The sequence below is a fragment of the Plutella xylostella genome, chromosome 23 (genome assembly GCF_932276165.1).
Source record: "Plutella xylostella chromosome 23, ilPluXylo3.1, whole genome shotgun sequence".
In the NCBI taxonomy this organism is placed as follows: Eukaryota; Metazoa; Arthropoda; class Insecta; order Lepidoptera; family Plutellidae; genus Plutella; species Plutella xylostella.
In genome coordinates, this window is record NC_064003.1 from 4529711 (window position 1) to 4553656 (window position 23946).

The following is a 23946-nucleotide window of genomic DNA, read 5'->3' on the forward strand; positions in this document are numbered from 1 at the left end:
TGCTTTTTATATTACAAAAAAGGTCTGCTTATTTTTAATTTCATTTTAGATCAAATTAAAAGTCATTCTTTTTTATTTTGTCTTGTTGGAAAAAATGTTAACAATACTATTCTTGATACTTTTTATATAGACTAGCAATAATTAAAACAGTAAAAATCACACAATAACTTTAGTGCCAACATAAATTTGTGCTATAAAAAAATCAACTGCAAAAACATTTTGAATAATTCACTTATAACTGTAATATCATATGAAATACCTTATAAAAGTTGCCATCAGACTAGACTTAAAATTAAGATTGAACACATTGAGCTGCACCGGAAGATAGAAACACTGTAATAAACCTAATGCTTGAAATATTCAGAAGAAACAGCAAGGAAGATGAATAATAAAACAATATTAAATGGTGGACATACACGCTACGAGAAATCATTAGGATCAGACTGCACAGTTTGAACGGTATCGATACAACAGATAAATAGATAAGATACGTTTTCTATATAACATACACAATATTCGAACGATTCCTTTTAGTGTGTATGTCCCCCATAAGTAATGATATCTTTCAGAAACGGCGCTTTTAAAACTTAATAATACATAGTTTTCAGATTTTACAAAATTAATGAGCGAAAAAAACCTAAATTCAATAAAAAAACTTGTTTGTAATATCACTGAGCAAACACGAACTATAAATAAATTTTATCGATATAAATTACTTACAAATACAAATAATACTTAGTTAAACAGGCACATATTAGTGATAAAATATTTATCAGATCGTAATATAATCTCCGAATTAAGGCACATGATTTCATTTCTTAAAACTAGTGATTAATGATACATATAGGTACAATTTTAAGTTCAGCTCTGACTCATTTCATCATACGTAGGTACTTATATATTTCCAGTTTTGAGGCTTATGCATAAAGCTTTTTTTGTTAAATATAATTTAGTAAGTATCTAAGTAACAAGTTAATCCTTGCGTGAATTTCATTCATATACACAATATAAGGCACACAGAAATATCGAAATCTACAGTATTTTTTGTATAATTTAAAATGTATAAGTTTTAATACTTTATTAGAAAGAACAATACTCAATGCATATTATGTTTTATATAGGCGTTCAATGTTATTCAGTACCTACCTACTGTACAAGTTTTATGATACAAAAAGTTGCAGTTTGGGAGTCTAGATATGAAAATCATCCATGCTTTAAAAATATATTATTTAGAATTTGCATTGGGTAACAGAATCTCATTTGAATAGTCAATACATTATCAAAACAATGGTAGCACTTCAAGATATTGCCTGTCGGTTCCTTTACAAGTTTACATATCTCATTTTATTTAGGTAGTCATTCAGATTTCAATGTTTATTGAGTGGATCTCTCATAAATCTCGCATTTTACTCAGTTCTAGGAGTGAAAAGCTCACTAATAGAACGATGACAAAAAACCCTCAATCCGATTGTGTGGAAACAGTAAAGTGATCAAATCAGCCGCGACTGCTTGAGGTACTCCAGCAGTACCTGGTGTAGAAACTTGTATTGCGCCACGTTCTGTATGAGGTTGGCACGCTGCTGGTGCAGCAGGGATATCGTGCGCGGGATGTCCAGCTCCTGGAAATGAAACATACTTTATGAGGTTCTGGAAAAAACCGGTTGAGTCAAAGACACGGCACGGTATTTCTGATACATTGCCTCGTTCGCTCGGATCTCTGTTTATTTGTATGGTATGTATCTGTATATATGATCTCGGGGTGGCTATGGCTACTCTACACATTACTTCTCGGACGAAGGGAGTACGCGATGTCGAAAGCAGTAAAAAAGCAAGGGTCGTGAAGGGAGCGCACTTCAAGGTTCAAGTTTCACAATAAATCTTGCGGTAAGTAGAAGCGACTAAGCGACACTACTTGTGGCTACTCCTCTTGTACGCTACGCTACCTGGTTATGAAGATGCGTGTGCAGCAGCAGATCCGCAGCCAGAGCCACGCCGCAGCGGCCGGCGCCCCGCGGACAGCGCGCTGGCGCTCCACTCCTGCTACACTACCCTGGCTACGCTACACGGGCTACGTGCCACTCTCTCGCTCTTGTGTCCGGGCCTTTACACTACGCTACCTGGTTATGAAGATGCGTGTGTAGCAGCAGATCCGCTGCTAAGGCCACGCCGCAGCGGCCGGCGCCCCGCGGGCAGCACAGCAGCAGCGGCGCCGAGCAGCCGGCCGCGCTGGCGGTCCACTCCTGCCCCGAGGCCAGTAGCATGCTTAGCTCTGTCAGGAACGCTGGAAGGGAGATGGGTAGATGTTGTTTATTTGTTTACAAACAGGAGGACAGAGTCACAGTCAAGACAGTGTACACCCTAAAGCTCCCGGCACACTACCGTGTCGTGTCGTGACGCGCCGTTTCATACATTTCGCATAACGTGTCACGAGTGTCACGACACTACACATATTTCCCTCACCATATTAAATGTATGAAACCGATATGCTCCTGGCGCGTCCGGCGTCACGACACGTAAGCATGTTTCCGCCTTAACATAACAGTTCGAAATACACTCACGAGCTTTGCATTGAGCTTTACGACGCCGCCGCTGTCTGCAAAATTGACGAGAATTCACCAACTAAAAACGTAATATTGCGATCAAAATATAAAATAAATTGTATTAATAAAATGGGTCCGCTTGGTGTTGGTATTTTGTAAGTGGAACTTTTCCATTGCTCGTGAGTGTATAATGAATATAACAGATAACTCACACAAGAAGTGCGCGGTGCTCTGCGGCACGTCGAGCGGCGAGTTTTGCGTGTAGGACACGAGCCACAGCTCCTCCCGCCCCACGAGACGTCACTATACTACTACTGCAGACAAGTCAACTCACACAAGACAAGTGAACTCACACAAGAAGTGTAGGACACGAGCCACAGCTCCTCCCGCCCCACGAGACGTCACTATACTACTACTGCAGACAAGTCAACTCACACAAGACAAGTGAACTCACACAAGAAGTGTAGGACACGAGCCACAGCTCCTCCCGCCCCACGAGACGTCACTATACTACTACTGCAGACAAGTCAACTCACACAAGACAAGTGAACTCACACAAGAAGTGTAGGACACGAGCCACAGCTCCTCCCGCCCCACGAGACGTCACTATACTACTACTGCAGACAAGTCAACTCACACAAGACAAGTGAACTCACACAAGAAGTGTAGGACATGAGCCACAGCTCCTCCCGCCCCACGAGACGTCACTATACTACTACTGCAGACAAGTCAACTCACACAAGACAAGTGAACTCACACAAGAAGTGTAGGACACGAGCCACAGCTCCTCCCGCCCCACGAGACGTCACTATACTACTACTGCAGACAAGTCAACTCACACAAGACAAGTCAACTCACACAAGAAGTGTAGGACACGAGCCACAGCTCCTCCCGCCCCACGAGACGTCACTATACTACTACTGCAGACAAGTCAACTCACACAAGACAAGTCAACTCACACAAGAAGTGTAGGACACGAGCCACAGCTCCTCCCGCCCCACGAGACGTCACTATACTACTACTGCAGACAAGTCAACTCACACAAGACAAGTCAACTCACACAAGAAGTGTAGGACACGAGCCACAGCTCCTGCCGCCCCACGACGTCACTATACTACTACTATTATATTCTATTCTATTCTCTGTGGGGGTGTAAGTACCTGCACCTGGCTCTCTCGAGTGGAACCTTTGTGCATATCCCCAAGGTCTAAACTGCCTTCCTAAGCTTGGACCATTTCCCACCACGCTGGTCTACTGCGGGTTGGTGGGTACACATATCTAGATGTGCTAAATCTAGATATGCAGGTTTCCTCACGATGTTTTCCTTCACCGTAAGAGCGATGGTATACATTGTACTTAAGTTAAAAGAACTCATTGGTACATGTCAGCGCCGGGATCGAACCCGCATCTCTTGCGTGAGAAGCGGGCGCTTACCCGACTGAGCTACCACCGCTCTATATCCCTATACTACTACTACAGACAAGTCAACTCACACAAGAAGTGCGCTGTGCTCTGTGGCACGTCGAGAGGCGAGTGTTGCGTGTAAGAGACGAGCCACAGCTCGCGCGGCGGGTTGCCTCGCTGCTTTACGCGTACGCGTCGCGATCCGCCCCAAGAGGTGAGCGCTTCGCTTTCTGTGGTTATCTGGAACTGGTGAGAGGTTTGAATATGAGTTATGATAATCATAAGAGTGAGTAATGAGTTATAATCAAACATAATATGTAAATATTACGATCATAGCATGTTAAAATGAGGATTTATGGGCTTTAAATACAAGTTTCACAACTCTCAAATACATAAAATATCAAGATGTTACAATGCCTGTAACTGTCTTAATTTATCAAAATAAGAAGTTTTGCCACCTGGTCGCCTAACAAACGAGTGCCGTCTTCGAAGCTAGAGTCATTTGATGCCGAGCTCTTGATTGAGACTTTGAGACGGACCTCTCGCAAATTCAAATGCAGTGGTTTGAAGTACTTTTGAGTGCTTGTAAATATGTTTTTGATTGATTGACCGATTTATCTGACAGTTACCTCGACCCCGTAGCTGATTGGCTGATCTATCTGCCAGTTACCTTGTCCAAGCCGCCCCGCCGCTGATTGGCTAATCTTACCTCGTCCCCGCCGCTGATTGGCTGGCTGCTGGGCACGAGCCAGGCCACGACGCGCGCGCCGCTCTGCCACACGGCGCGCCACAGACTGTCGCGACACATCGCCGTGTATTTCACTACTATGTAGAACATACTGTTTGATATATCCTGGTTGCGAAGTACCGAAGACTATCGATAGGTGGCAGTGAAATTGAAACACTATGAAGTCCTACGTCGCGGTATAAGAAAAACACACCACTAGCTAAATATATTCAAAACCGCAACGCATACCGATATAGGACTTTTCTTTTCTTAGTGTTTGTTAGGATTCCATGTTCACTGCCATCTATCGGTAGTCTTCGGTATGTATTTAGGCATACCGAAGACTACCGATAGATGGCAGTGAACATGGAATCCTAACAAACACTAATGAAGTCCTACCTGGCGGTATTAGAAGAACACACCATGAATATATTCGAATCCGCAACGCATACCGTAGGGTAAATATCCAAACCACACTGCCCGGATTGGTCGAAGAAGCCTTGAATAAATATCGCCACCGCTGATTTGCTAATCTATCTAACAGTTACCTCGTCCCCGCCGCCCCGCCGCTGATTGGCTAATCTATCTGACAGTTACCTCGTCCCCGCCGCCCCGCCGCTGATTGGCTAATCTATCTGACAGTTACCTCGTCCCCGCCGCCCCGCCGCTGATTCGCTAATCTATCTGACAGTTACCTCGTCCCCGCCGCTGATTGGCTAATCTATCTGACAGTTACCTCGTCCTCGCCGCTGATTGGCTAATCTATCTGACAGTTGCATCGTCCCCTCCGCTGATTCGCTAATCTATCTGACAGTTACCTCGTCCGCGCCGCTGATTGGCTAATCTATCTGACAGTTACCTCGTCCCCGCCGCTGATTGGCTAATCTATGTGACAGTTACCTCGTCGCCGCCGTTGATTGGCTAATCTATCTGACAGTTACCTGGTCCCCGCCGCTGATTGGCTAATCTATCTAACAGTTACCTCGTCCCTGCCGCTGATTGGCTAATCTATCTGTTAGTTACCTCGTCCCCGCCGCTGATTGGCTAATCTATCTGACAGTTACCTCGTCTCCGCTGCTGATTGGCTAATCTATCTGACAGTGACCTCGTACCCGCCGCTGATTGGCTAATCTATCTGACAGTTACCTCGTCCCCGCCGCTGCTTGGCTAATCTCTCTAACAGTTCGTCCCCGCCGCTGATTGGCTAATCTATCTGACAGTTAGCTCGTCCCCGCCGCTGATTGGCTGATCTATCTAACAGTTACCTCGTCCCCGCCGCTGATTGGCTGGCTGCTGGGCACGAGCCAGGCCACGACGCGCGCGCCGCTCTGCCACACGGCGCGCCACAGGCTGTCGCGACACATGGCCGTGTATTTGACCACTATGTAGAACATACTGAGCGACCTATCCTAGCCACGGAGTACGGAAGACTACCGATAGATGGCAGTGAATATGGAATCCCAACAAACACTCTGAAGTTCTACCTCGCGGTATTAGAAAATCACACAGCTAGCTGAATATATTCGTGTCTCCAAAACGCATACCATAGTAAGGATTGGACGGAGGACTATATCCATATCTAAATAATAGTATATATCTAACAGTTTAGTCGCCTCCAGCCGCTGATTGGCTAAACTATCAGACAGTTACCTCGTCCCCGCCGCTGATTGGCTGGCTGCTGGGCACGAGCCAGGCCACGACGCGCGCGCCGCTCTGCCACACGGCGCGCCACAGACTGTCGCGACACATCGCCGTGTATTTGACCACTATGTAGAAGCGCTGGTTGCTGCCCACTGTCATCTGGGGAATGTTTGGTTGGGTTACAGGGTGTTGGAAGAGTTAAAACAAAAAAAAATCGTAATTTTGTAACTTGAGATGGTGAAGATACTTGTCTTCTGCCTTCATCACAACTGGGAAAATCAGATTTAGGTAACTAATAAATAAATAAATATAAATAAATAAATAAGCCATTTATTTCCAAATGCTTAAAATGTAGTTTAAACTTGATTTAAACTAAATAAAACATAAATTTCAAATAATCAATTCACTAATGGTAATAGTAATATCACAATGAGATTAAATAATTATTATATAATTAAATGTTCTATTAATAATAACTAATTAAATAACATGCATTCTTAGATAAATAATTTTAAAATTGTATTGTGCATGCATAATATAATATCAAATAAAATAAGTGTATAATTATTAAACTAATGATTATTTTTCATTTGGGCACCCAAAATTGGGTAAAGGCCTCCTCCATGTCAAGCCATTCTTTTCGGTTTTGTGCAAGTCTTGTCCATGTGTGGCCGGCTACAGAGACGATGTCGTCATGCCAGCGTCTCCTTGGGCGACCAGGCATCCTGTGTCCGTCTCTTGGGTACCAGTGTAAGACTCGTTCGCTCCATCTCCCATCAGTTACCCTTGCGATGTGACCGGCCCATTTCCATTTAAGTTTACAGAGCATAACTACTGCATCCGTCACTTTTGTAATCTCTCTAATGTCTGAGTTTTTAACCCTGTCTCTTAGTTTCAGCCCCAGCATGGATCTTTCAGTTGCTCGTTGGAAGGTGGTAATTTTGCGTATGACAGTTTTAGTTAAGGCCCAGCATTGACAGCCATACAATAAAGTTGTTAGTATGGTGTTGTCCATGATCTTCTTTTTCAGGTGGATAGGTAGGTCACTTTTAAATACGTCTTTATTAGCCCAGTATTTTTTCCAGGATGTAGCGATTCTTTTGTCAATTTCTTTTTCCAAGGCTTCTTCAAAAGATATAATTTGTCCTAAATATATATACTCATTGACGTATTTAATATTTCCACTGTGTATATGGATCGGTTTTTCTGTACTATTCGTCATCGCTCTTGTTTTTGAGGAGTTCATAAGTAGTCCCACCTTACGACTTTCTGTGTCGAGTGTTCTAAGCATCGTTTGTATAGCATCGTGGCTATCTGCTAGGAGAACGATGTCGTCAGCGAATCTTAAATGAGTCAGCATTTCTCCGTTGATGTTTATACCGCATTTATCGGATTCAAAGTGAATTTTCCTAAATACTGACTCTAAGAGGGCTGTAAACAACTTAGGTGAGATGGGGTCCCCTTGTTTCACTCCACGTTTAATAGGGAAAGTGTCGCCTATTTTCTCAAGCCGTATTTGAGCACTTGTCTTGCTGTAGATGGCTTTGAGAATGCTTATATATTTTGTTGGTATGCCTTGTTCTTTCAGACTCTCCCATAGTTGTGAGTGTGAGACTGAGTCGAATGCCTTTGTGTAGTCTACAAATGCCAGATAGAGATCTTTGTTATATTCCTTGTATTTTTCAATCACTTGAGTCAACGTAAATATGTGGTCTGTAGTGGAAAACCCTTTCCTAAAACCGGCTTGTTCTCTAGGTTGTTGTTCGTCTAGTTGTTGGGTTAGTCTATTGAGGATAATTTTGGAGAATAGCTTGTATATGGTAGGCAACAAGCATATAGGTCTGTAGTTGTCGATTAAGTTAGGGTCACCCTTTTTGTAGAGCAATGTTATTATTGCATTATTCCAATCTTCTGGTATCTGCTCTTGTATTAAAATATTGTTAAACAATTTAGTAAGGTGTGGGGAAAGCGGCTCTATCATGGCTATAATAGTGTCGTTCGTTATTCCATCTGCACCTGAACATTTGTCCTTCTTTAGTTGCATTATTGCAAACTCAGTTTCTCTATTCAATATTATTGCAACTGATTCATTTACCCGTGTGTTTGTCTTTGGCTCTGTGTAAGCATTATCATGACAGGAATACAGTTGCTTGTAGAAGTTGGTGGCCACCGTTAGGATCTCTTGTCTTTTTGTGGTTTCTTTTCGAATTTCATTGCTGTGGAGTGATTTAATCCAGTCTTTAGAGTGTTCAAATTTTATTTTAGAGCGTTTTGTAGAGCTTCTTATGTTTATTTCTTTTTCTAAACTTTCTAATTTAATTCTCTGTCTACTTTCTTTTATTTTCTTCGGTATTTTAGTATACAGCTTTTTCAGTTTCTTTCTTTGTTCTATAGTTCTATTTGGAATTTGTTTAAGTTTGTTTCTTTCGTCAATCAAATATTCTATATCTTTTGTGATGTATTCTGTCTTGTGTGAATTTTCTTTTGTGATAGGAAGATGTTTGACGCATTTTTTAATTTCTTCTATGGTTTTAGTGTAGGTTGAATTGATTTTTGAATCATTATGCAATATCTCTATTTGCTCTTTTATCATATTTTTGAGGGATTCTTCTTCAATTGGTGAGAAATTTTTATTTTTATGTCTATAACTACTTCTCTTTTTCTTCATATGCTTGTCTAAATTGTAGCTTAATCTCAGTAGTCTGTGATCACTGGGAAATTTTGTGGATATGACTTCCATATTTTCGGCTTTTTCCTTAGTTTTAACCAAAATAAAGTCAATTTCATTTTTAGTTGAACCATCTGAGGATAACCATGTCCACTTTTGTTTTTGATTCTTTTTGAAAAACGTGTTGGTAACATGTAGTTGATGTTCAAAGCAAAAGTTCATGAGAAGGCTGCCTCGTTCGTTTCTTTCGCCGTATCCATATGGTCCACATATGGCAGCCTCTTCTTTGGTTGGCCATCCAATTTTTGCATTAAAGTCTCCCATCACAATTGTTTCGCTACCAGTGCCCTGTAAAGCTTGCTCTACGTTCAGATAGAAGTTTTCTATTTCCTTGTCTGATGCCTTTTCAGTTGGTGCGTAAACTTGAATAAGATTAAACATCTTTGTGTCGATTTCAAGATCTAATCTTGCAACTCTATCTGAAAACGGCTTAAATTCTATAATATTATTTTGCAGGTGAGATTTCACCATAAATCCAATTCCATTTCTTCCACGTTTTACTCCTTTATACATAAGAATATAATTTTCTTTTTGTTGTATGCAATGGTCTTTTATTTTTACTTCTGATATTCCTAGAACATCCCACTTAATATTTTGAAGGACGTTTTCCAGTTCTATTAATCGAGTAGGAGCTTTCAGTGATCTCAGATTGTACGAACATATGTATAATTTGTTTTCTGGTGGTTCACTAGGAACACTTTTTTCACAGCTTATCTCTGATGCATTTATGGAGGGTTTTGGTCTACTTCTCCCGCGGGGACCAGCCGTATTGGGAGGTTTTAATATTTGTTTCGTTTTATTTATTTTTGTGCAATTATTTATAGTATTCTGTTTTAATGTTTCTTTGGTTTCTGAGAGGCAGCTGTGGGACGCCGCTGTTGCCGATTGCTATTGCATATTGGTAGAGTTTGGTGACTGGATCTTGTTAAGACTCGGTGTGTTACCGTTATCGCAATCTTTCTTTTTTGCCGTCATAAATGACGAAATTTTGTTCATTTTGGGGGCTTGTTTCTTGCTTTCGAAGGGTTTTGGTTGTTCGGGGGATTCTGATAGAGTCCGTTTTTTTTGTTGGCGTGAGTTTGTAGAAATTTTATGGTTTTGCTTCTCATTGTGAAGAATAACAACTCTATCGTACTTTATGAAAGCTTTTTTACCATCTTTTATGTGTTTAGAAACTTCTTCCTTTAGTTGCTTTCTTTTCTCTAACACTTTTGGTGGGAAATCTTCCATAATATAATATCGTGTGTTTTCCAGAATCTTTTTATTTTTGAGTACTTCGATCTTTCTTCCCAATGTTGAAAATGTAACGACAATAGGCCTTAACTTGTTTTCTTCTTTTCTACCTAATCTTCTTATTGTATCCAATTCTAATTTCTGACATTTCATTTGCATATTATTGTTTAGGAAATTTAAAATAATCTGCTCTATATCATTGTATGACCTTTCTGTTTCTTCAATACCAAATATGATGATATTTTTTCTTCGTGAGTGTCTATCCATAGCATCTAGTCGCTTTTCCTGTTCTTCCACTTTCTGTTTAATTTCATTTGTGTTTTGTTCAATTTCCAAAAATTTTTCGTTGATGTTGTTATTTATTACTCTAGTTATATTTTCTTCCATGGACCTCATTTTTACATCTTGTTGAATCAAATCTGATTGTATCTTGATGAGAATTTCTTTTATTTCGTCCATATTATACAATTTTTAATTTATTTGTGACTATTCGCCCATAGATGGCAGTGGGAATTTATTTAATTGGTATTTTTGTAAACAGTGCCACCTACCGCCCAGTGACAGTACTTTTCCAGAATTTGAAATATATCAATTTAGTTTTGCTACTTCTCAACAGATGGCGTTGTTCACAGTTTATTGGTAATGCCCAGTGACTATGATAATGCAATTTTTTTGTAGGTTATAATCTGGGCACTTTCATTACAAATCCTCCTTACATGAGATTGTGAGTCACCTTTAGAAGTAGTCGTTGTCCAATTATGTATTGGTGTATTTCACTCTGAACTTCTAGGATTATTTTCACTGTTTTGAGCCAATATTAGCACTTTCATTTATTCGCTTTAAACTGTTATTTTCACAATCACTTGTAAAAAGTCTTACTTTCTATGCCTTTATTTTACTTTTATTCACACTTTTAGCACTGGTTCACTTGTTTTTACACATTTCTTATCAAGATTTGAAATAAAAAATACGGAGCTAATGTTTACTTGCGCACAGCAGCGCCCTCTTCCTTAGGTAACTAACCAAAGTATAATATGCAGCGCAATAATTGGTTAAATTATAATTGAACAGGGCCTCATTTCTTAAATGATGCTTCAGTTCATTTACTATAATGACAATCTTGGTTAAGTTATCGCAGTGTCTATTAGAGCCCACGCCTAAACAGTAACTGTGGGCGAGCAGAGTGATGTTAACATTCCTATAGTATAGATACAATAAACAATACTCACAGTAATATTGGAAGCATTAATATATCCATGTTTATTGGCAGCGGTGGGGGTCAGTTTCACCCGATTATCATCATACGGGAGGTTGTCATTACTGAATCCGTTCAGTGGTGCGTTTTCAGGTAATAGGGCTATCGTCATATCCGCGCCAGTTTCTCTCCCTTTGGGGATTTGTTCAAAGGCGAACGCTAGCTGGTTGTCGGTCATCTTTCGTTCTAAAAGTTGGCACTGGAAATTTAAAAATATCGGGATTAGTTACGATTGGAAAGTGTGTTTAGGCAATAATTGGGTCTTATTTATTTAGAATACTGTGATGAAATCTCTATGCATAGGCATAGATGTAAGACTTGCGGGTAAAAAGCTAGTATTTTTACCCGCAAGTCTTACATCTATGCCATTAAAAACGTACTAAAGTACTCCATATGTGCGCTTTTCACCGGTGTTATGCTAGTTACAATTGCTGAATGTGCAGTCAGCAAAAGTTATAAAAATGTCAGCCCAGCGTAGCGTAAACAATTTGATCATATCATATGTATTTGTTTTGTTGACTATCATACACTTCCAATCCAAATCTAATAATGACTTAACACTGATCTAGTAACAACTCACCATGGTTTCTTTGGTAATACTCGGCGGCAGCGGCTGGAACTTGGGCAGGCCAGTAGACCAGCGATGCTTATTGGCTGGTTGCACCGGCGTCTTCGCTCTGTCTCGCCCCAACGTGGCACTCTTCACATCTACCGTCTTGCTCGCTCGCCCCATAAACACTCCCCATCGGCGCCGCTTCTTCTCTTTACTACTCACACTACTCTTAGTAGTATTACTAGATTCTAGGTCTAATGTAGTGCTGTACGTCGAATTCAACGTAGAATTCGTTAGAGCACTCTCCACTCCGCTGCTCTGCGAAATGTTTGAATTGTAATCGGAGTTGATCGTTTGGTTTCTCGTGTCGGTGACTGTGATTGTCGTGATGTTGTTGTCGTGGTTGTTTACTTTGTGCGTGGATAAGCTTTGGTATGGCGTCTCGTCGTATTCTTTGTCGTCTTTCAGTGATAGTCGCTCGACTGATAGTTTAATATTCTCGAACTCGGTGTCTTTGTTGATCGATCTATTCGACGTCGTCAAGTCTTTTGGCACGCTCGATTCTCGTACCCCCTTTATGATTTGTGCGTTCACATAGTGGTTGTCAGGCGAATCGATTTTGATCGGTGGTACTCTGTAGTTTGGCACGTTCATATTCGTCTTTGATACGTTCCCGTAGTTATTTATCGACGGATGACTGCTGTTTCTTTCGTTTAGCCTCGTTATTTCGTCTGTGGTCGTGAGACTCTGCGCTCGATCCCTCATTGTTGTTCTGTGTTCATTCTGCCACGGTAAAGGCACATTTTCGTAGATTGGTTCCTGAGTGTCACTGTGTTTGGGCAACGCCTGTGTTTGCGGCATCACCACATGCCGTTGATAAGGCGCTCTGTGCATCGGCATAGAGTTCACTATATTCCCCCGTTCGTCGTAAACCTTCTGTATATTATCCGAAATATGATGAGGATCCATTATGATGTGTGGGTTCGTGTCTAATACTGACGCTAGGTTGTTGTACGTCCCATGTGTTGAAGGCATGACAGGCCGTCCGTAATTCATGAGATTAACGTTTACATTACCAGTGTTAATATACCCTAGGTACTGTCGATTTAGCGCAGTCCGCGTCGAAACAAGATCCGGACTTGACCCGGACACATGAGAGTTAATATAACCTCTATGGTAATTCAACGCTTGACTGGCCACCGCTAAATCTGGAGTCGAATTTGACGCTAAACCGGACGGATACGGTGGGGGTGGCTTATACAGATTAACATAATGTAGGTTCGACGTCAAATCAGTTTGAACGTTAGGGTTGACAGCGAATGGTGCGTAGTTATTGTGGCCTAGGAATTTGAGTCCGTAGGGGTAGTCTTCACTGGTCACTCCTTGCGAGACGGTATGCCTGGTGACGTCTGGATAATGTACTCTGTGTATATCTGGGTGGGAGCCGTAGACGAGTGGCTTGGCGGTGGCGGTGACCATCTGGTTGTGTGTGTGGTGGTTCTGGAAGCGTATCTGTGCCTCCGCTCTCTGTTGTTGGTACTTCTGTTGGATCGCTGTCTCGTAGTCCGGCGCCGGTCGGTACGATGGCAGGAGGGCTCTGGAAAATTAATAACAGATAGTCAGTTTTCAATATTATGTATAATAAATCTACTGCTGAGACGGGTAAGAATACGCAGTAACAATAGTGTTGCAATATGTGTGTCTTGTTAAGTTAACTACCCCCTGCACATGCAAGGGGCAGTAACTCGATATACGAGGTGAAATGATAACGGATTAGTATCTATGAGACTGGTATTCATTATGGGTACACTACATAATTACGAATAACTTTTTTACGAATATGAAAATAACGATTTTTATAATTACGAATTTCAAAGTTCCGAATAATTCACAATCCCGAATTTCAAGTTTCCGAATAATGAAAATCACAAATAGTTGATAAAACGAAATTTCAAACAACAGATTTACTAAAATGAAGAAAGTCAAATTTCCGAATATTATAATTTCTATGTTTCAAATGTACGATTTTGTATTATGTCGAATTGTTAAAAATACGAATCCCAAAGTTTTAATATTCCGAAAATACAAATCCCCGAATGTAATTTAGTTGACAAGAAATAAGTAGTTATCTATTATACATGTATTTTTAAGCTATTATGTGAAACGCTCCGCTTCGTTTTTCAATATATAGCTATTGAAAAACGAAGCGGAGCACCTAACACGCTCCTCCTCGCTTTGCTCGTCGTCGCACCTATCTTTAGGTTTAAGTTCCAGGGTTTTTAAAGCGTGTATTGCTTTGATTTCTTATGAAACTTAACAACAAATAGTTTTCTATTTAACAATATGTTTTTAAGCCGTATGTTAAACGCTCCGCTTAGTTTTTACATATCTATGTGCACCTAACACGCTCCTTCTCGCTTTGCACGTCGTCGCACCTATCTTTAAGTTTAGGACCCAAGGTTTTTAAGGTTAAAATCCGAGCAATTGTATTGCTTTCTTGTGTTACTTAACAACAAATACTACATACAGTTTTCTATTTAACAATTGTTTTGCTCTATATTTGAAACGCTCCGCTTCGCTGCGCTCCGCTTTGTTTTTCGATATCTATGTGCACCTAACAAGCTCCTCCTCGCTTTGCTCGTCGTCGCACCTATCTTTTGATTTTGGTTCTAAGGTTTAAACAACGTTTATGTTTTTTTTGACAAAATCACGAATTATCATTTTTGCGATCGGGATTTGAATTTTTCGTGATTATAATAAATCGGTATTTTATTTTTCGTATATTAAAGTAATCGTATTTTTTTACGTTCGTATATTTAACAATCGTAATAACAAATCTTCGTGATTATAATATTCGAAATTATAATTTTCGTGATTTTTATAATTCGATATTTAAAAAAATCGGTATTGCAATAATTCGTAAATTACATATTCGATGTTATCAAATTCGGAAAAAAGTTTTTCGGAATATTTGGGTGTTCCCATTCATTATTCAACACAAAAAGTGTGTTTTGTGGAGTCCCAAGTGTAGGTGCACCTCATATCTTGTTGTTATACCTGTATCGCTCCCGGCGGCGGTTGCCCAACTCTGGGAAGATATTATTTAGCAAAAAGTTTAGTTTGCCGTCACCACGGTGAAGTACCTGGTCCGTGGCTGCGGCTGCAGCTCGAGACAGGAGGTGGAGTGCGCGCGGTGCGCGGCGCTCAGCGGCTGCGGCGCGGGGGGCGCCTCCACCGGAGCTGCTTCCGGCTGGGGTGGATCCTGGGGAAATGATGTGGGGGTGTTAGTGTTCTGATTGGTTAATTAAATGGTATACAGGTGTACACTATACACAATACCCCGTTCTCACTTGTCGGCTGAAAAAAATCAGAAGACAATCCCGACCCTTTGAATTTTACAGTGGAGCATTTTATTTGAAGTTATTGGCACCCCGTGTCGTTATGAAGTAGTGATGTCAATGAAACTGTGCCTGTGGTATAAGTTGTACATCGTTGGAACGGCCGCGGCCTAAGAAAAAGGCCACTAAGTAAATATGTGATGTGTCATGTCATATTAATGCATCACTGTAAAGGGTCATCTACATACCTACATTATTATACGCGCATACTCATAAACTTCGTATTGATAATGATACTCGTACTAGGATTATCTGTTCTATTCTTCACTTAAAACTTATCGCTCCCCCGATTTGGCTTCACTATTATAACATGAATAATAATGATCATCGAGCAAAAGTACCTATACTAAGTTATTTCATGTAGTTAACGTTCTTAGCGTCACGATTCTGTAGACGATGTCCCGAATAACTTTCCAACGTCGGATCGTTACAGGCGAGTCGAATAGCTGGCATACTGGCGAGCTAGCGGATAGACATGTCGATGCTACTTTATTATGTTCAACAGAGCAGGGGTTCCCAATCTTGAAAACTTTGTATGTTATCTCTGCGACATAATTAGAAAATCAAGAGATTTTAGTTACTAGGGCTTTACGAACCGAGGATTTCCGAGACACTCCTTATACTTTTAACAAACTCTTTGGGAACCCTTGCTGTGCCTACGATAAAAATTGCTACAGATCAGTTCACTATGAGAAAGCGGTGCGATGAGCGGTCTACATTATTTGTTAGCAGGGGTGTTGGGTATACCCAAGGGATAGATTTCAACTTATAAACCTAGGTATAGCTTTGTCTAGAATAAAAACTGCACAATCAATCACAGTTACCTCGTTACCAGCACTTAGCTTGCGTGTAAAAAGCGACGATACCACAATGCGATGCTACTGTAGCGGATGATTATGATTTATGATAATGCAATTTAGCAATCCACATCCCACAGTTGATTGACTAGAGAAATGGAGCACGACTTTTTATATAACATTATATTGTTGTGAGGCCGTGGACTATACGTATTGTGCTGCTTTTTTAAAATGCAGAATAAAGGTTAGGTCAATAATTGGTAAACTATATTGAAGAAGAGGTCACGATTACTTTGTTTATACTTACTACTTGTACATTTGTATCCATGTCATAATCAATTCATTTTTCAAAACCTAACATTGCGTTTGATACAGTGTGTCTTAAGATCCCTCTCTTTATGGCATGACAGTACACCTTTGCTATTTGTCCTTCATTATTATGCATTTGTTTACATTCATTAGGTACGTCGGTAGCGAATGAAAAGACATAATTTGTGCGTGTTTCTTATCTTGATTTGATCGGACAGGTGTAAGCGGAAATTATAGCGAAAGTTGCGGTGTTATGAAGTATCAAATGTATGGAATGTTGTTCATTTTATAAAGACTTATAAAAATCACTCAATTTTATTCAAAAATATGTATAAATTAACAGTTCTTTAAATTTTTACAAAAAAAGCATAAATAAACTCGGATAAGTATTACACACATTCCAAAGCTTAGATTTTATATGAATCAATAAAATGCAGGCTAACGTAGAGAAGGTAAGTATACGTAAATTGGTGACTAATATCTAGTATGATAATATTAAAAAGCAAACAACAGTTCAAACACTCGTCATTCGATCAAGTATGCGATAATAATAGCCTATTAATTCGGACCGCGTACACAACCATAGTAAGCGGTTATAAAATTAACGGTATATTTATTCGTGAATATTTTAGCGCAAAGTATTAGGCAGGTAGGTAGGTATGATAACGATGTCAGAAAAGTGCGAAAAGTAACCTAGCTGTGTAATTCGAGGGTGTCCCACACGCCCAAGTTTTCCTGTTACCACCATTCCAAAATTAAAATATCAACCATAAAAAAGGAACGGTTCTTAATGCCCCCACGCTACAAATTATATTCTTTTATCACGTCGGGGTCACCAATTTTCTAAATTACATTTGCAACCAGTAACGATAGAGCAGTTTAACACCCGCCACACGTACTACCGAGGTGCACAATTTGGCAGATTAGATTTAGACCTAGTAATGATAGTTGCCGAGCTAGGGGGAGATGCACGTACCTGCGTGTCCGCGCTGCGCCGCCGCATGTGAAACGTGTGCTGCAGCACGCACAGCCGCCACACGTACTTGCCCAGCTCGGGCGAGCGCAGCGCGAAGGCGACCGACTCGGCGCCGCGCACGCACTCGATGCTGAACGTGCGCTTGTGGTTTATCACGTTGGTTATGTCCGTCCACCTGTGGAGAGTGAGGTGTGAGGCTTGTGGAGAAGAATGCTGTGGGCTGGAGATGGTTTATAGTTGAGTGATCTGAATTAGAGATAAAAAAGAGTGTAACAAGGAGCAAATCTAGTCAAGTGTCCTAAACAATCTAATTTTAGGTTCTACATTTGAAAAGGAGGCTCTGGAGTTTCTTGCCCGTTTTGCTCTTAAGCAGTTCACACACTTCACCGCCTCACCGCGCGGATTGCGGATTTCTCATAGTAAATTTCCGCGCGGTGAGACGGTGGCAGTGTGTGCCAACTGTCATTTTTGCAAACAATGATAATCCGCAAACCACGGCGGTGCGCGGACAAGTGTGTGATCCGCCTTAGAATATAAGAGCACTTTTTCTTAACGAATTAGGAGTAAGTAGTTTAAGTTGACTTTTACCAAAGACTATAGCGTTTCAAACTCCCGTTACACTTAAAACTCATACCGATAGAAATGCGGCGTATCGCTCGTCTCCGCCAGCACCATGATGCCGTTGAGCGAGATGGCGATAGTCACGTCAGTCTGTCTCAGCTCGTCGCGCGCCGCGAACATCTCCTGCCCGTAGCCGCGCAGCTGCTGGCACACGCTGATGAAGCCCTCCTCCGCTTGCGCCTGGGGGTGAGGATTGTGGAATAATGGATGAAGAGTTCGACCAGAAGGCCTAGCACGGGGCGCAAGACGTGACATAAGTTTTGCGTCGCACTCTCTTACATCCCGCGGCTTCGAGAACAAGTGCGACGGAAAACTTATGTCACGTTTTGACGTGAGCGTCTTCAGTCCCGTGCTAAGCCTTCTGATGGTGTAATGGTTAGTGACTGGTATGGTAAAGGTCCCGTGTTTGATTCCCGGCTGGAGCAGATAGTTGTCTGTCTGTGGTATTCACTGTTTTATTGTAGTTTTTGTTGATAAGCAACTCAATCATATCAAAAGGCTATATTCATATGTAAAGTATATTTCTGCTACAAAGCCTTATGTTAATGTTATTGTTTTACCATGTATTACGAGGGCGATACCGAAATGATCGGGACTAGAAAAAAGTACAAAGATATCATAATATTATTTACTTTTATTGTTTTTCAAAGTAGTCTCCGTGACATTCAATGCACTTTTTCATTCGATTAAACCAATCATTGAAACAGTAATTCCAGTCTGAAGTGGATACTGTCAAAACAGCTGATTTGTAAGCTTCGACCGCCTCTTCTGGGCCGCTAAACCGTTGACCACGTAGCATATCTTTAATTCTTGGGAATGTAAAATAATAATTGGGGCTCAGATCAGGGCTATACGGAGGATGGTCCATCAACTCCACGTTTTCCATATTTAAAAACGTTCTTGTTTTGCGAGCGGTATGAGAGCTTGCATTATCGTGGTGAAGGATTATACGACGATTCGGGTTAGTTTTACGAAAGTTCTCTTACGACTTCCGGCAAACAAACTGTTGTGTACCAATCAGCCGTAACCGTCCTTTGTTCTTGTAATGGAATCGTAGCCACATGGCCAGTTTTCGATACAAACGAAGCGACCATTTTTTTCGACACGCTGCGTGAGCGAATAACTTTTGTTGGCTTGACCTCACCTTCGAAGACCCAAACTGCCGATTGATGTTTTCTTTCGGGCTCATATGAATAAATCCACGATTCATCACCAGAGACGATATTGTAGACAGCATTTGAACTGCCTCCATTGAACCGTTACAGAGCAGATCGACACCAATTAACACGAGCCGACTTTTGTTCCTCGGTCAAACGGTGGGGCACCCAGCGCGAAACTAACTTCTTGACACCCAGTTCTTCATGTAAAATCAGGGTGTCCACTCAGAATGCTCCAAAAAATTCCCTGACTTTTCCCTGACTTTCCCTGACCATTTCAGAAAATTTCACTGACCACAGATCAAAATAAAATCCCAATTTAAGTAATTAGATGACGAAAGCTTCAAGTTTTGCGTTTATTTGTTTGAAAGTTATTTCAATAATTTTCAAACAAATACAGTACAGTTCGATTAATTAAAATATTTATACAGGGGGCTGCAAAAAGGGTATACTACAACTAGGGCGGAAAAACATGAATCAGAAGGTCATTCTAAACTATTTTAGTTTTACTAAAACATTCACAAAAAACTTAGGTTTTCCACATAAAATTTATTGATCGCATGACTTTTTACTATGAAGAACCAAAAAAATATATTTTCTAAAGCTCGTAATTTTTTTAAATGAAAAAAAAAAAAAAAAAAAAAACGCACTCACGCCTTGTACTAATGTACTCCCTTGCGGGGTAGGCAGAGGTGCATTGCTGCACCCACTTTTCGCCAGAGTGTTATGTTAGTCCCAATGTAATAGGGGGCGGGCCTATTGCCATTTTACGGGCACATCCAAGACCCGAGAACAAATATCTGTGTTTAAACAAATATCTGCCCCAGCCGGGAATCGAACCCGGGGCCTTCGGCTCAGTAGTCAGGGTCACTAACCACTACGCCATTCGGTCGTTTTTTAAATGAACTACCTTTTTAATCATTTTTTGATTTTGTATATCATCATCATCATCATCAGCTAATAATAATCCACTGCTGGATAGGCATCTCTCAAGGAAAGCCACTACACTCGCTCCTCGGCCTTCCTCATCCAGCCACTACAGACTACCCACCTAAGGTCATCGGTCTAGAGAGCAGGAGGGCGTCTCACGCTATGATTATATGTTCGAGGTCTCTACTCGAGAACTCGTCTATCCCAACGGTTATCGGTTCCTCGGCAGATATAACCAGCCAACTGCCGCTTCAGCCTGCATACTATTTTGACAGCTATGTCGGTAACCTTAGTCCTCTGATAAATAACCTCATCTTTGATACGATCCATCAGAGAAACCCCAAGCATAGCTCTCTCCATAGCACGCTGAGCGACTTTAAATCGGTGGACCAGTCCTGCCACCAGTGTCCAATATTTAATAATTAAAAAAAAATTTTGGAAATCTACTGGTTTTTATTACAAAAGAGGTTAGTTAGTTGAATTGTTTGAAGCTCACTTTATGCTAGGTCTAGTGCAGAGTACAGGTTTTTAAAGTACGCATCCTCGAAAATAACTATTTTTTTAAATGTGTGAGTTAGAATTAGAAAGCTGGCAGATAGCATATTTTTTTAAATTTTTGTATAAGTTTTTTACTTGTATGTTCATCTCATGACCTTTCTTAGTCCTCCAATACCGAAAAAAATATAAAAAGTTATTTTATGGGTGCGGGCGCTTTCAAATTTCCCTCTAAGAAGGTGCCGCGAAAAGGCAGCGTTTCTGGAGAAACCCGGTTGCGCTGTCGTCGTATTAAAAAAAAGCTTGAGCTGAGTCACCCCCTTTTGCAACAACCTGTATAATGAGACACCATTCAAAACCTCTGAACTATATCAAGATCTACTTGTAGCTAAACATTTAAAATTCTTAACACATATTTTTCTAAAGTCATATTTTTATTATATCACTACTATTTACTATACTTTATACATATTTATTGTAATAGTATGGATCAGACAAAAATATTTATAAAAACTAAACGAGATTTTATTTTATGACTTCTGTATTTCACGTCTAAAATAATACCGTAAAATACTACAACTTTGCCAAAAAATATGCTTTGATAGTAGTTTTTCCCTGACTTTCCAGGTGGTCCATCAATTTCACTGACTTTCCCTGACCACCTTGAGCTTCCCTGACTTTCCCTGACTTTCCAGATAGTGGACACCCTGAAAATGGTTTGAATGGCTGTCATACCAATGCTGAGAGAAGCCCGAATCAGGCCCTGTAGCACAGAGCGCTAATAAGACGTGACAAAAGTTCTCCGTCGCGCTCACTCTTGAGGCTGCGCGATGTGAGTGACGGTGATGCAAAACTTTTGTTACGTCTTAAATGCTCCCCGTACTAGCCCTTCTGCTCGTATGTCACATGTCTATCTTCTTTTATTAACTGGCGTACAGCATCGATGTTATCTTGTGTTACCGCTGTTTTTGGCCGACCAGTAGAAGGGACTGTGGTAAGAGAGGAATGTCCACGGCGAAACTCAGAATACCAACGATATATAGTCGTTTTACTTGGTGCTTCAAGTTTATAAATAGAAACAAGCTCGGCGAGACATTGTTCTTGAGATAAACCTCGACGAAAGTTGTGAAAAATTATTGCACAGAAATGTTCCCGCGTAAGCTCCATTTTTTACACCGACTTGTCAAATTCAAATGGTCAATACTCTTTTATTTTTTACTTTTTTTAAAATTCGAAAATGGAATTATGTTTGAAAAAACACTACATTTGATACACCAAAAAGGTTTCACTCTAATTTATTCCTAAGTATTCTATTCCCGATCTTTTCGGTGTAGCCCTCGAACAATTGCTATTCAATTGATGAGCTGACAAATGTACTTAAAAAGATAACTGGCTATTATAATTATTCATCTTATGGTTTTATCAGTTGTATTATTCTTATGATCATGATTTGTACTGTCTATACCTTTAATTCTATCAAGATTAAACTTTAGCAAAGTTTTTCTGTTGGGAATGTTTCAATATTTTAATATATCATATAATGTGACTGAGATTAATACCTTGATTTATCTAATACATTTATAGTAATCCTCTAACTCTAATTGAAAAGGATTTCATAGAAAAGCCGACCAGATCTACAGTGAAGCAAAAAACACTTACTTTGTTTCATGAAGGGCATTTCTTTCTTTACTTCATAGACAATTAATAAAAAAAATATAGGGTCTACTGAATATAGCATGCACACAGCCTTAATTGTTTAATTAATCCAATTTTATAATACAACAATGTAACAAGTGTCTGTGCATTGCATGTTCCTCAACAACTGCACTAGACATCATAATTATAATCTATGTTACACCTGAAGCCACAAATCTAATACTAAATAAAGGCTTGGCTCTTACTATCTTATCTAAGCAATTAGATAACTACTTAGTACTGACTAGTGTTGCAATGTGAATGAAATTATTCATTTATGTGCACTATGAATGAGTAGATGTAGATGTATTTGAAAGTGATACATTCTCATTTCGCAAGATTTGCTTTCTGATATAGCTTGGAACTGTCCATTATGTTCTTATATGAAATGATTACTGCAGCTTACCTGTGACATGTTGTGCAACGTCATGTGATGTTGGATCACCGCTGCCGTAAGCCACTCCAGTTTTCCCGACTCCGCCAGTGTACTGCTCTCAATGACTTGCCCTCCATCTATCATCTGCTTGGGAAACGTGAGGAGATTCTTCAAGTACTCCACCGTGTGTCGTTCCCGATCGTGGTTTCCGTATTCGGCCTGTCGGCTGTATGAGGCTAGCACAACTGCTTGCTGGCAGTCGCAGATGATTCTGCCTTCGACCAGGTCATTCTTGAGTTGCAGGAAGTAGTGGTAGCGCGTGACCTCGTCCGTGATGAGGCTGGTGCCGGAGACCACGTAGTACATAACCCGGAGGTATAACTGATGGGAGGACGCGTATTTCTCGAGTTGTCGCTTCAGCGGCCGCTCGAGCTGCACCCAGCGCGGCTGCTGCGTCGTGCTCACGTACCGCAGCCCGAAGAACTCCGGCTGGTTGATCGCCTGCCGCTGGCACACATTGTCGAGGCATTCCTGCCCACTGCTGTCCACCGACAGCGTACAATCAGCCACACTACCGTCCAGCAACTCAACGCTTATAACGAACAGATTCTTCGACGCGACGTTGTACTGCCGCGTCTTCTTCAACTTCAACTTGAAAGGCATTTTGACCTCGCACGGTTTTCACTAACATCACACACAAAACGATTGTTGTTTCACATTTATGGCGAAAGAATGTAGGAGACAACGCGTCCGTTAGTTAGGCCACATATTTGTCACATTTCTTATAAGAATCGAGTGAGTGGCGGTGTTCCGTTGTTAAAATTGCAGAGTTAATATGGTGACGTAGATTTATCGATGCACAGTAATAAAAAATGCCAAGTAAACAATACAAAACACGAAAATAAACGCGGCCATCACACATACATATTTCAAACTGACATTTTTACTTTTCTGCAAAGCGGCAAACGAAATGTTATCCAAACAGCCACACCATATATAATGTTGTCATGTACAAAATCAAAAGTCGGTATTTTATTACGGCTAAAACTTTTATAAAACAACCACATTAATATTAACGCCATTCAGAAGGCACGGATATAAAGTCTGTGTA

General features: G+C 40.6%; 1 protein-coding gene across 1 annotated transcript; it reads right to left on the reverse strand.

The window, feature by feature from the left end:
- Positions 1-23800, reverse strand: LOC105381573 (tyrosine-protein phosphatase non-receptor type 21). Its single transcript, XM_048629604.1, has 13 exons — positions 22866-23800; positions 18196-18362; positions 17562-17736; positions 15225-15343; positions 12109-13678; positions 11503-11727; positions 6322-6471; positions 5937-6080; positions 4654-4818; positions 4047-4190; positions 2753-2822; positions 2118-2281; positions 1-1619 (listed from the first exon to the last, which is right to left on the reverse strand). Exons 1-13 carry the CDS (start codon positions 23496-23498, stop codon positions 1491-1493), a joined length of 3855 nt encoding a protein of 1284 aa, XP_048485561.1. The 5' UTR covers positions 23499-23800; the 3' UTR covers positions 1-1490.
- Between the last annotated feature and the right edge of the window lie 146 nt (positions 23801-23946).